This window comes from Melospiza melodia, chromosome 16, assembly GCF_035770615.1.
Source record: "Melospiza melodia melodia isolate bMelMel2 chromosome 16, bMelMel2.pri, whole genome shotgun sequence".
Taxonomy (NCBI): Eukaryota; Metazoa; Chordata; class Aves; order Passeriformes; family Passerellidae; genus Melospiza; species Melospiza melodia.
Genome location: NC_086209.1, coordinates 1,387,962 through 1,401,286, shown reverse-complemented (window position 1 = coordinate 1,401,286; position 13,325 = coordinate 1,387,962). Strand labels below are relative to the sequence as shown.

Genomic DNA, 13,325 nt, shown 5'->3' with positions numbered 1-13,325 from the left:
CCGGGGCCCCTGGGTGGGGACGGTGTCTGCGCCCTGACAGCGCTCGGCCGTGCCGCCCCTCGGCGATGCTGCCCTGCCCTGCCTCCCCTCGGCACTGCTGCCGCCCCTTGGCCATCTGCACATGGGCATCGTGAGTCCCCCCATGGAGAAAGTGACAAACCCCAACCCCTCTGCCGTGCCCACCCCCGAGCCTGCTCATCCTGCTGGGATATGGTGCTAAGCCCTCTGCGGGACACTTGGTCCGGGATGTCCCCTGTATCCCGGCTCGGCATCACACCCAGGCGGGATGCGCTCATGGTCACCCTGCTGGGGACATCCGTGGTTGGCTGCCCTGCATCTTCTCACTCCAAATCCTCCAGCTTTTGCCCCAGAATTATAATCTGCCCAAATCCATCTTCTCACTGTCGCCGTTGGCTTGGTCGCCTCAGGGCTGGACAAGGCGGCACAAGCAGGATCTCAGGGGTGGGTTTGGGGCCGGACTCCAGCCCTCACCGGCCGGCGAGGCAGCGCGCAGCACGTCGGGCACAGCAGGGCCCGCCTCGCTCATGTTTAATCACATACGAGCAAATAGAATACACCAAAAAAAAGGAAGTGAGGGCGGGGGAAGACCCGGCCGTGGTGGGGGTGTGGGGGAGCGGGGCCGCGGGTGCGGGATCAGGCCCCCAGCCCGCTGAGCAGCACCGAGAGCAGCGCGGCGAGGCCCAGCGAGCCCGCGGCGGCGCTGCCGGCGCTGCTCACCGCGAAGGGCTCGGTGCTCTCCTGCAGCCACACGTACTCGTCCTCCAGCTGCTGCCGCCGCAGCTCCGGCCCCACGTGTGCCCGGATCCTCTCGTAGTAGGAGTTCAGGTACCGGATCTGCAGCCGGGCACCACGGGGCGCTGCCGGGGCGTGGCCTGGGCGCCGCTCCCGCCTTTGGCCTTCCCCGTCCGGCTGCCCCGCGCTCCGACCGCTGGCCCCGCCTGCAGAGCTCATCGCCCCTCTTCGTCCGTGCACCCATCCTTGCTCTGTCCTCATTTACCCGCTCCAGCCTCATGGCACGGTCCTGGTTTTTCCTGCATCCACCCCCCAAGCCCCTGTGCTGACCCGGCAGCCCTGCTCACCCCGAGCACACGGCCGTACCTGCTCTGGGGACAGGAGGCTGAGGTCGATGAGGTTGCGGTCATAGGGCACCAGGGACACCACCTCGAAGGTCAGAAAAGGCTTCTCCCCGCTCTGGTGCTGCCACAGAGAGGTGTCATTGCACGTCCCCTACCCCCTTGGAGGTGCCTCCCCCCCGGCTCGATGCAGGCCCCCACGGTGTGCCACCCCTGTCACCCCCTCCCCATTGCCCCACCTCAGTCTGTGCCTCCACCACGAGGGCGACGTCCTCGATGCGGATCCCGAAGTCGCCATCCTGGTAATACCCGGGCTCTGGGGGCGGAGAACACGCCTGGTGAGCCCCAGCCCCAGCTGCTCCCCCAGCCCACCCCAGCGGGGCTGATGTGGCCCTGAGGGGCTGAGAGCTGACAGCCCGTCCCTGGCTGGGCTCTGTGCCCGGGGCCGTCCTGCAGAGCCGGGGTGCCAGGACGTACCGATGGAGGTGAACATGCCGGCCTCCAGTGGCACGTTGTTGGACTGGAAACCCACAGGCCCTGCCGGGACATGAGGTGGGTCAGAGCTCTGTGCACGGCAGGCGCTGCAGGGACACCCAGCAAGGACCAAGGTGCCACACCGGAGAGAACCACGGGGCCCAACACAAGGACACCCCAGCAAGGACCACAGAGCCACCAAGGCAAGGACTATGGGGCCACCATGGCAAGGACCACTACAAGGACAAGGATCATCCCAGTAAGGACCTTGGGACCACCTCAGCAAGGATCACAGGGCCACCCTGGCAAAGACCACAAGATGTTGCAAGTGGGGATTTCTCTGCCCGACATAGAGGCTCTGCTGGGAAGCCCCCAGTGAGCTCCTGTCCTCGTCCCTGTCCCCGTAGCTCAGCCCACATGCCCAGCACCAGTGCTGGTGGCACCTACACTCGTGGACTGAGAGAAAGTTGCCAATGCCATGGCCGGTGCCGTGGCCGTAGTTGAGTCCGACATCCCAGAGTGCCCGGCGGGCGAAGGACTCCACCGTTCTCCCTGGGGAATGAAGGGGTGACATGGAGGCCAAGGAGCCTCTGGGGCTCCCCTGTGCCATCCTGCTCCCTGTGCCAGGGGTTCTGTGCAGGGCCAATGCTGGGTTTGGCACCCACCTGCTGTGTTGGATGGGAAGACGAGGCGGGAGAGGTCAATGTTGCCCATCAGCACACGGGTGTAGGCTTCCTGTAGGGCATGGCAGGGGGTGAGTGTGGGGCTACCCAGACACCCCCCCTGCACATCCAGCCCTGGCCAGGACCGTGGTGCTGAGTGCCATAGGGGGTGCTGGGCACCTCAGGGTTGCCCCGGGCAGTGCAGGGGGATGTTGGCTGACATGGGAGGGGCTGGTACCTTCTGGAGAGGGGTGGGCTCGCCCCAGTGCACTGTGCGAGTGATGTCTGTTGTCCCATCCCTGCAAAGGGGCGTCATGAATGGGGCTGGTGCAATCCCCAGCGCTGGCTTTGGGGGGCCCTGGATGTGAGCTGTGGTGGGGGGGTCTCTGTTCAAGGCTACGTACAGATACTGCCCTCCGGTGTCAAAGAGATACATCTCTCTCGCAGACAGTGTCCGGCTGCTCCCGTTCGAGGGGCTGCGAGGGGAGGGGGTTCAGAGCCCTCTCCCAGCCGCCCATTGCCCACCACCCCCTGCCCATTGCCCACTGCCCCCTGCTCAGTGCCCACTGCCCCCTGCCCACTGCCCCCTGCCCACTGCCCACCGCCCCCTGCCCACTGCCCACCGCCCCCTGCCCACTGCCCACCGCCCCCTGCCCACTGCCCACTGCCCCCTGCCCAGTGCCCACCGCTGCTCCAGCCCCACCTGTAGTGAGCCAGCGCTGCGTTGAGCCCGCTGGCTGAGATGGACTCGAAGCTGGGCCCACGGCTGTGCTCCTGGGCCCTGGAAGGCAGCAGGGAGGAAGGCGGGTGCTGAGCGTCCCCGGGTGCCCTTCCCTGGGCAGGGCAGGGCAGGCCCGGGGCAGCACTGACCAGCGAAAAGCATCGATGCGCTGAGCCCCCGAGAACTCGTCCACCTGCCCCTGCGGGACTGTCCTCTCCAGCCACAGCAGGTACTGGATGACGGCCACGGCGTCCCGGACCTGGGGGTGCGCAGTGACAGCGGGGGGGCATCAGCACCCTGCTCCCTCCTCTGTCCCCCCGTTCTGCAGGGGACTGTGGGGACGGGCACAGCCCTTACGTGGGCGGCTCGCAGCATCTCCTGCTCGTGGGCGTTTTTCACAGCTTTGGCCGTCATCACGGGCGAGTAGCTCTCCTGCAGCAGCTTCTCCTGCGAGGGCAGGCGGAAGGTGACACAGCTACCTGTCCCCTCAGGCGCCAGGTGCGGCCTCAAGGCGGTGACGCGGGGCCGTCCCCGAGCCTGCAGGGCCCGCGTGCCCCGTGGCAGGTTCGGTGCCCACCTGGGGGACGATGGCGTAGAGGCCGTAGGTGGTGTACTCGGTGCCCAGCCACACGGTGACGTTGCCCTGGGCGTAGCGGCGCAGGTGGGCGCTCACCTGCCCGTAGTCCTGCAGCTCCACGCACAGCGGCCCCGGGCAGCCCGAGCGCAGGGACTGCCGCGCCTCCTGCGAGAGCCGCGACTGCTCCGCGAACAGGCTGCGGAGGGAGCGCCGCGGGGCGGGCACGCACGGGGCTGTCACCGGCTGCCTTCGGTCCCCCCAGCTCCGGCCACGCCAGCAGAGAGCAGGGACCCGGGGGGCTGTGAGGGGATACTGGGCTGGGAACGGGAGAAGCTCAGGCTGCGAGGAAAGGAAGCGTGCCGTGCCCTGGAGTGGGCTGGGAGCGGGGGGCGCATTGGGAAGGATGTGTGGCTCAGAAGGACGGTCAGCGGGGCTGGGCACGGCAGGATGGAGCCGCTCTGGGGATAAGGGGCCACTCTGGGGCTGAGAGGAGGGTCCCATGGGGGCTGGCTCAGGAAAGAAAGGCTGCAAGGGGGTGCGTGGTGAGCCCCCTCCAAGCCCTGTGCCCACGGGAACGTGCTGCCCACCTTATGGTCGTGTTGGTCAGGAGGGTGTAGGAGTAGAAGACAGGGTTGTAGGGGATGTCATCTCCGCGGAGGTTGAAGAGCCCTGCCGGGAACGAGAGCTCTGCACCAGCGACTGCCACTGCCCTCCCACCCTCAGGTTTGGAGCCCCCGGCCCCCGCCATGCCCCCAGGGCCCCGTGCCTCCTTACAGGCCGTCTCCTCCAGCCCCGACAGCAGCACGGCCGTGGGGCGCCGCGCGTGCTGCTCCATGCGCTGCCGGATCCCGGCCACCTTGTCCTGCCATCTGCTCCCTGCGGGTCGGGCAAGCGGCCGGCTCAGGGCAGGGCCCGCCCCAGGCTGGGGGTGCTGTGGGAGAGCTGCGGGAGGCTGGGTCAGACCTGTGAACTCTGCTGGGAGGCTGTAGATCTCGCTGGAGGAGGGAGGGGGTCTCTGGTCACCCCACGCCTGATCAACAAGGTTGGTCTCGAGGGGGAGCAGGGTCCGGCCGGAGCCGCGCAGAGCCCGGCTGTAGCTGTTCCAGGTGTCTGGGGGGTGAGCAGCCCGCGCGTTTGGGCTCCTGGTAAATTCATACCCAGGGGCTGCCCTCCGTGGGCACGGTGACCCCCAGTGTTAGCCAGCCCTACCGATGGAGAAGAGGAAGGGGTCCAAACTGACGTTCCCCTCCGCGGGAACCTCCTTCAGGATCCACGTCGCGATGGACTCGATGGAGGCTGCAGGAGAGAACTGGGTGGCACCGCGAATTTCCACTGCGTCCCAAGCCACGCTGAGGCCAGAGGAGGCTGTGGCAGGGGCTGGGGGGGTCCCTGGGAGCGGGGATGCTCAGAAGGGCCCCATCGTGCCCCCACTGACTTGTCCTCTGCAGCTCCCAGTTGCAGTCCAGCTCCCGCTCCGCCTGGGTCCAGTAGCGGCTGTCGGTCCACAGGGCAGCCTTGTCCCGCGTCACCACAGCGGTGCCTGGCACGGGGAGGGGGCTCGGGGGTCTTTGTCCGTCCCTGCAGCCGGCAGGGACTCCCAGCGGCTCTCAGGGAGTGGGACCATGCCGTGTGCACGGATCCCCGGGGGTGCCAGCCCGGAGCAGCCCCCCGGGGCTTTGGGGATGCCCTCACCTGCGGAGCCCGTGAAACCGGTGAGCCAGCCCAGGCGGGCGTCCCGCTCGGAGATGTACTCGCTCTGGAGCCGGGATGGAGCCGTGAGAGGTGGCTGTGGGCAGGGAGGGGGTCCCCGGGGCTGCGGGGGACTCCCGCCTTACCATGTGGGCGTCCGTGGAGGGCACGATGTAGGCGTGGGCACCGTGGGTCCGCAGGATGCCCCGCAGCGCGGCCAGGCGCGCCGTGGTGTTGGTGGCCGTCGGTGGCAGGTACTGGTGGCACAGAGAGACGCGCTGGCACTGTGGGGGACCCTGTGCCCGGGGTGCCAGGGACAGGGACGGGGAGCGAGGCGGGGCTCACCGGCGGCTCCGCGGAGCAGTCGCGGATGTCGCTCCTGGTGGAAGGAGCCTGTGGTGCCCGCCCTGCAGCGCAGCCTGTGGGCACGGCGACACCCGGGAACCTCAGGCTGCGGCCTGGGGGCTTGCTGGACCTGCGCTCCCGCCCGGAACTGCAGCAGGCAGCTGTGACCCTCGTCCCCAGCCCCAAACCAGCCAGCCGAGCTTGGGGCTTTTTACAAAACCCAGCGGTTTTAGCCCCAGGAATAGTGGATGAAAAGCAAGGCCATCCCCTGGTTCAAGAGGAGGTAAATCTCCTGGTTCCTGTGGGATCATCACAGAGAGCAGCTGGTGCCCAGCACAGAGCACGGAGGGGCTGGCAGGAGCATCCCACCCTGGGGCTGCAGAAGGAGCTGGCTGATGGTGGGGCCATGTCCAGCTGGACCTGATCTCTGCCCAGGGCTGCTTGGCACGGGGCTCCACCGCCACTCCCTGGGCTCTCCATCACCAGCTGGCACCCGGCCTCTCACTTTGGGCCAAGGGCACACAGCTTGGCTCCGTGGGACAATGCGTGATGGGGTCATCCTCAGCATGAGAGCTCTTGGGTACCGGGTGTCTGCACCCTGGGGGTCTGCTCTTAGCTGTCACCCCCCCGGGCCCATCCCTGCGGCAGCTGGGCAGGGTGAGCCCCGTGACACAGTCTGGCTCCTACCCCGGGGTGCACCCAGCTCTGCCTCACCCGGAGCTGCGGCTGGGACATCCCACGCTCCCCACATCTGGATGCTGGGGGTCTCCAGCTGTGCAGTCCCACCCCAGCGCCCCACCCGCCCTGTGCCGTACCGTGGAGCAGGAGCGCCCAGGCTGCGATCCAGAGCGGGGGGGACATGGCTGCCCTGGCCGGGAGCGACGGGGCACCGAGGGGACACTGAGAGCGACAAGTCCCTCCTCCTGTGCCTTTGCCCCGGGGGCAGAGGGATGCGGGATGGGAGGGACGAGGCGTCAGCAGACACAGGGTGCGGGGAGCAGGGTTGTTGCCCCTTTGAAAAGTGAATTCTGCTGCTAAATAACAGCAAACAGCAAAATCAGCACAAAGTCCAAAGATCCCGCAGGAGCAGAAGTGGGAGCGTGCCAGCTGAGTCTGGCACCGCCTGATGGCCAGGGAGAGGTCAGGGAAAGGCTTTGCTTCCTGAGGAACCCCTGTGTTTTGGGGCTGTGGAGAGCTGACAGGGGATCTCTGGGGTGAGGGCCAGATGCTCCCCGAGCCAACCAGCCCCCGAAGCCATCTCTCCTCCTCCACAGGACACGGAGCCACGCAGGTGGGCACCAGCCCTGAGCAGTGCCCGGGACCAGCAGCTCGGCTGAGGCTGCACAGGGACCTGTGCTCCTCACGAGGATCCTGCTGGGATGTGCCCTTTGTCCCTGCAGGCCCATCAGCTCTGCACTTTCATGCATCTGCCATGCTAAAACCTCATTATCTTCATCATAAGGAGCCTTGACCCCGAGGCTGTCACTTTGATTGCACAGGTACTTCCTTTAATGACTCTGCTTGTGGAGAGAAGGGCTGGGAGAGGGGCAGACCTGCTGCCACGGGCATTGGATGCCAGGGATGGACACAGATCTCCAGGGGTGAATGCACATCCCCACCCAGGACAGGTCATGGAGTCAGATTGGTTGGGTCTGAAAGGACATTAGAGATCCTCTCGTTTTGACCCCCTGCCATGGGCAGGGACAGCTTCCACTATTCCAGGCGGCTCCAAGCCCCTTCCAGCCTGGCCTTGGGCACTGCCAGCGATGGGGCAGCCACAGCTGCTCTGGGCAACCTTTGCCAGGGCCTGCCCACCCTCACAGGGAAGATTTTCCTCCCTCTATCTAATCCACACCAACACTCTTTAACTTAAATCCACCCTGCCTTGATCTGTTGTAATGAGCCCTGCCAAAACATTTGTCCCCACAGATTGATATCCCCACCCTCCCAGAGCACTTCCTACAGGATCACTGCTCATCACAGCCCGTGAGGATCTTTGGGATGTGACCCCCTCTGCCTGGCCTGGGGTCCCTGCACCCCAGCTGCCACAGGCTCAGCTCAGGGCTGGACAAAGCTGGATCTGTGTGGGGACCACGACCCCTCTGAGCTGCTGCCTCTTCCCAGTGGCGCTTCACGGCCTGTTGGGCACACAGTGCTTACCCTGCCCTTGCGGTGACTGTCCAGCTGTGTCACACACTGGCTGTCCAGCTGTGTCACTGAACTGTCCGGCTGTGTCGCCTCACTGTGCAGCGTGTCCACGCCTGCCCGCCCAGCAGTGTCACCATTCCAGCCGCCGTGACACCGCTCCGCCTGTCCAGCTGTGGCACTGGGACCCTGCTCACCACGAGGTGGCACCAGGACTGCGCCGCGGAGCCGCAGAGCGCTGTCCCGTGTCCCACTGTCCTGTCCCGTGTCCCAGTGTCCTGTCCCGTGTCCCACTGTCCTGTTCCCAACCTGCAGCTCCGGGGGGACCCCGGCCATCCGCTCCCTGCGGCTGAGCGCTGAACGCTCATGTCAGAATCTCTCGGGCTGTGTTTGGCATCACCCGCTGGTCCCCGCTCTGTGAGAGGAACCCAGGAAGGGGCAGGGCTGGGTCCCCATCAGGGGCAAGACGGGAGCAGGTGGGAGAGGGACACCAAAGCTGCTGTGATTGTTACGCAGTTTCCCAAGGATGCCCTGGGGACAGTCAGACGGCACTTTGCTGCCATCCTGTTCATTAGCGAGAGGCGCTCATGGGGTTTCGTCCTCCCTGCCTGGTTCCTGCCGGGGCCGGGGGCTGCACCCATCACCCCACAGCTGCATCCCCGGGGGTCCCCAGGGCCAGGCCCCCTCCCCCTTTATTCCTGCCCCTTGAGCCGCACCCTGCGGTACCCTCACACCCGGCGCCATTCCCGGTGCCATCACCCCCTCCCGGCCCAGCCCGGGTGGCACGGGCGGTCCCCGGGGTCCCCAGGGCCGCGTGTCGCTCCGAGCCAGCGTCAACCGGACGAAGCTCCTTGGCCGCCGTGCGTCCGGTGGGGCCCGTCCGTCCCGCGGGAGGTTTCCTCGAAGACGAGCCGGAGGAAGGCTTTGGGGGGGACATCCTCCCTTTGTGGGCTATTGTTGGCCTTCCGTCACCTGCAGGGCCGCGGGTGACTCAGGCCGGGGGACCGCCCGGCAAACAGGACGCGGGGCGGGCGTGCGGCCGCAGGAATGCGGAAGGCGGCGGTGGCACCGGGACCGTGCCCGGATCCCTGAGGTGCCCTGGCAGGCGGGGTGTGCCAGTGACGCCTGCCCGGGGCGGGCTGGGGCTCCTCCCTGCGCCGCCGAGCTCGGCAGCCGCGGATGAGGCCGCAGCTCCCGCTCCCCCGCTTTGGGGGATGCACAGCACTGGAGGGGAGCGCTGGCCCCGCATTGCGGGGCCGCAGGAGAACCTGGCTGGGGCGAGAGGCTGCAGCCAACAGGGCTGGAACAGGTTCAGAGCGTGTGCCCCTCCTGTGGTAGCGCAGACGTGTGGGGCTGTGACACGTTACCCACACACCGGGTACAGCCCCTCCACACATCCCCCTCCTCCTGCAGCCCCTCCCCGAGCGCCCCCTCACAGCCCAGCGCAGTCAGCAGCCCCTCCCGGAGCCCCCCGTACCCCCAGGCCCCACACAGCTCCTCCTGCAGCCCCCCCGTGCCTCCCTTTGCCCCCACACCCTGCCTGGGCCACCCCCCCACCGGCAGGGGCTCCCTCGGGTGCAGTTGTAGTTGTGATCCACCTTTCTGAGGGCTGGTGACCCCCCTTTTGTGGAGGCTCACCCTGGCCAGGTGCCCCCAAAGCTGCTGCATCGCTCCCTCTTCAACTGAGCAGGGAGGGAAAACGCAAGGAAAAGATCGAGCTAAGGACCAGTACATCACCAGATGCAGGCATGGGTAAAATAGACTAAATTTGGGGAAATTAATGGAATTTCATAAAATAATGGAATAATGGAATGGTTTGGGCTGGAAGGGACCTTAAAGCCCATCTTGTTCCAAGCTCCTGCCATGGCAGGGACACCTTCCACTATCCCAGGTTGCTCCAAGCCCCATCCAGCCTGGCCTTGGACACTTCCAGGAATCCAGAGGCAGCCCCAGCTTCTCTGGGCACCCTGTGCCAGGGCCTGCCCACCCTCACAGCCAAGAATTTCTTCCTAATATCTGATCTAAATCTCCCCTTTTATATATTTATCACCAATCAAACCAGAGCAGGGTAATGAGAAAAATCCCCAAACCTTAACCTCTTTTCCCATCTCTCCCTTCCTCCTGGGCTCAAAAAAAGTCATTCCTGATTTCTCTCCCTTCTCCCCTCTGCAATGGTGGCTGTGGCAGTTCACCAGACCCCTCTGCAGACGCTGTCTGCCTGGGGGGGCTGGAGGGGACAGTGGGCAGGCAGGACAGGCCCCTGCCTCCGTGGGTGCTGGGGGAACAGGGGCACTCGAGGGGCTGCATGAGCCGGGATGGTCCCAGAATCTGAGGATCACGTTGGGAGAGGGGTCCCAGGACTAGGGTGGAAGGGGACATGCTGGATCCAGGCTGTGCAGGGGTCCCAAGCCAAGCGGGCTGCAGTGTTAGGGTCTGGGGGCCATTCTGGGTTTGGGGTCCCAGCACCATCCGGGGTAGGGAGTCCTGGACCAGGCTGGGCTGGGAGCGGATCCCGGATTCGGGCTGGGGTGCTCTCAGAGCACTGTGGGCGGGGAATGCCCCGGAGGATGCGCCGGGAGGGGATCGGGCAGCAAACCGGCACCGGGGGAAGCCCGCGGAGGTGTCCCGGCGGCGGGGCGGGGCAGGGCGGGGGCGGACACCTCCCCCCATCCCGGGGCCAGATGACGGGAGGCGGCGGGGCCGGGCCGGGCTCTCACCGCCTACAAATGCGGCTCCCCCGGCGGCCGCCCCCGCCGCCCCCCGCCGCCCCCCGCCATGGCCGCGCCGCGCCGGCTCCTGGCCCCGCTGCTGCTGCTGCTGCTGCTGCTCGGGCTCGTCCTGGCCGCCCCCGGTGAGAGCCGAACGCCCGCGGGGACCCCACGCCGGCAGCGGGGCGTGAAGGGAGGGAGCGAGGAAAGAGAGAACCGAGGGGACCGCGCCGGGGTGGCCGCGGGTCGGGGGGCTCGGGGGAACCGGCACCCCGCCCGCACCGCCGGGATCCGCCGCCGCTGGGCTGGGGAAAGACAAAGCGCTTTCTTTGGAGCCAAAACCCTGCCGGTGCCCGTGCAGAGCGGGAGCGTCCGGAGCCGCGGTGACAGCCCCGGGCATCGCCGGGTCCCGCAGCCGGACCCACGCGGGGCCCCGCCTGCCAAGCGAGCCCGCGGGGCTGCCGGGACAGCAGCCGCGGCCAAAGCGTCCCCGCCAGGCACCCGGGGGAGCGGGACCTGGAAGCGCTCAGGGAGCAAAGCATCCCGGCCAGGGGCTGCAGGGCCCCGAGGGAACGGAACCACTGGAGCACCGGCACCAGGCACGACGGGGATACGGAAGCGGCTCGGGGTGAAGGGCTGGGTGTCTCGGTGGCACAGAGAAGGGGGTGGCTGTGGGGAGGGCTGGGGCCGAAAGCAGAGGCTGAGCAGCCCCATGCCCCGCTGCTGGCCATGTTTGGCACAGGTGGCCGGGCCGTGCCGGCACGGGAAGCGCTTGGCACCGATGGCTCTCGTTGGGGACAATGCAGAAAACGGGCCGGCGCAGGGCCAGGCTGCCCCAGGTACTGCTGTCCCTGTGCTGCGTGCGGGGACACGTGGCTGACGCTGTTGCTCATCTCCTCAGGGCCGCTGGCGAAGGCGCCGGACGGGAAGGGTGCCCAGGGCGGCCTCGCCCGGAGGCTGGTGCGGCCGCGGGGGGCGCGGCGCGGGCCCGGCCCGCGGCCCGGGGGCTGGCGCAGGACCCGGCGGCCCCGGCCCCGGCTCTCCCACAAGGGCCCCATGCCCTTCTGAGCCAGGTGAGGTGCAGGGGGGCACGGGGGCGCGGGGAAACGTGGGACGGTGCCGTGAGGGAACTCATTAACTTGGGCTTGCTCTCGTTGCAGGGCTGCCACCGGCCTTCCACGGACACGGCTTCCATTGCTCGCACCGTGTTCTCGCCTGATCCGCTCATCCTCCGGCCCTGAGCCTGGGGCTCCTCCTGTGAGCCCTGGGCCCACCCCACCTTCTCCTGGGGCTGGCCCTGCGGCCCCGGTGCCATGTCTGCCGCTGTGGGTGCGTTCTGCCCCTCCTCACTGCCTCGAAGGGCCGGCTGGGTCGGGGTTGCCCACAGAGGGGCCAGGGTTGCCACGATGCCCTGTCCCGTTGGGCACGGAACTGGCCGGGGCATTGGCCTGCTGGGACCACAGGCTTTGTGCAAAGCACTTTGTCAGGCAGAGCAGCTTCTCCTCAGGGGTGTGTGATCTCCCCTGGGGTCCTGCCCCAGCCCTATCACCCCCATCCCAGGGTGACAAGCACACAGCTTGTCCTGGGTCTATTTATTCCCATGGTGCTCATCCCACACCCTGGTGAGTTGCCCTCCCTTTCCCGCTGGCAGACTCATCTCGTGGTGGAGTGGGGTGCCCACCCAGGACACACTGTGGGGCCCTGGGCCCCTCTGCTTCATGCCATGGGGCGGTAGGAATGGGGGGCACTGGGGTCTCTGTCAAGCTCTGCCACACACCAAAGGAGGGGCCCTGGCTCTGAGCTGGTCCCTGCTGATTGTCTCTTGTGTCTGTAAAGATTTATTCCATGTAAATACATCTTTATAATAAAGAGTTATGATTATTAACTCAGTAAATGCTGATTTCTGGAAGGGCAGGTAGGGGTTGCTCTCCTGCTGGTGGAGGGATCTCAGGTCCCTCTGCTGCCTCCTGGGGCTGTCTATAGGCACTGGGGGTCATGGCTGGGGCCATGGCAGCCCCTTTCCCAGTTCAGTGATGGCAGAGAAGGTGTGAAGCCATGTGCTGAGCCTGTGGAATTGGCAAGGAGGATGGGAAAACAGAGGTCAGAGGGGCTGGGAGATGGAGGAGGGGATGCTGGAAGGGCACAGGGATGCTGGTCTTCCTGGGCATCCCTGTCCCTTGTGTTCAGTCACTGCTATCCCTGGCATCCCTGTTTCTGGTGTCCCTGTCCCTGGTATCCCTGGCATTCCTCCCCTTCGTGTCCCCACCCCACGGGGCTGGGTGTGAGCAGGACCCATATGGGGGGCACGGAGGTCAAAGGGATGGGGACTGAGGGTCCCAGTAGGACCCTGCAGATGGAGAGGAGGAGCTGAGCCCTGCAAAGGGATGGGACCCCACGGGACAGGGCACCCCCAGCCGTGGCTGGGACGCTGGGAGAGGGGGTGCCCATGCGGGGCCTCCAAAGCCCAGACTGTTTGCAGGGGGCTGCCCACGTCCCGGCACGGGGCTGCGGGTAGGGGTCGGCAGTGCCGGCGGGGAGGGGGTTAAGGGGCTGAGGAGGAGCGGAAGGGCTGCAGCTGCGGGCTGGGGAAGCTCCGGGACCCAGCTGGCCTCCATGAGCTCATCCGCCGGGAGCGGGAGGGATGCGCTGCCCGGCCCCGCGCCAGCCGCCGCGCCCGCCGCACGATCCCCGAGCCCCGCCGGCCGCGGGGCCCTGCGAGCCTCGGCTGCCCCGAGAGACCCTGCCACCCCCACGCGGCTTCACGGCCACCCCACGAGTTACTGCCAGTGCCCCCAGGATGGTCTGGGCGGGTGGGCGAGGGTTGCCTGCCCACTGCCCAGTCCTGTCCTGGGGCAGGACACGGTGCCCCAGGCACAGCCCCCTGCAGCTGCCCCCAGCTCCAGCTCTGGG

The 13,325-nt window shown here is 67.0% G+C and overlaps 1 protein-coding gene across 1 annotated transcript; it reads right to left on the bottom strand.

Annotated features, from left to right (window-relative positions):
* Positions 1 to 654: 654 nt before the first annotated feature.
* XPNPEP2 (X-prolyl aminopeptidase 2) lies at positions 655 to 6,656 on the bottom strand. The gene is made up of 21 exons (XM_063170913.1): positions 6,378 to 6,656; positions 5,563 to 5,636; positions 5,364 to 5,474; positions 5,221 to 5,284; positions 4,964 to 5,068; positions 4,738 to 4,824; positions 4,492 to 4,638; positions 4,303 to 4,404; positions 4,116 to 4,197; positions 3,529 to 3,724; positions 3,309 to 3,398; positions 3,101 to 3,210; positions 2,934 to 3,011; positions 2,635 to 2,706; positions 2,469 to 2,529; positions 2,234 to 2,303; positions 2,016 to 2,120; positions 1,572 to 1,631; positions 1,334 to 1,410; positions 1,120 to 1,218; positions 655 to 855 (listed from the first exon to the last, which is right to left on the bottom strand). Exons 1-21 carry the CDS (start codon positions 6,421 to 6,423, stop codon positions 655 to 657), a joined length of 2,037 nt encoding a protein of 678 aa, XP_063026983.1. The 5' UTR covers positions 6,424 to 6,656.
* Positions 6,657 to 13,325: the final 6,669 nt, after the last annotated feature.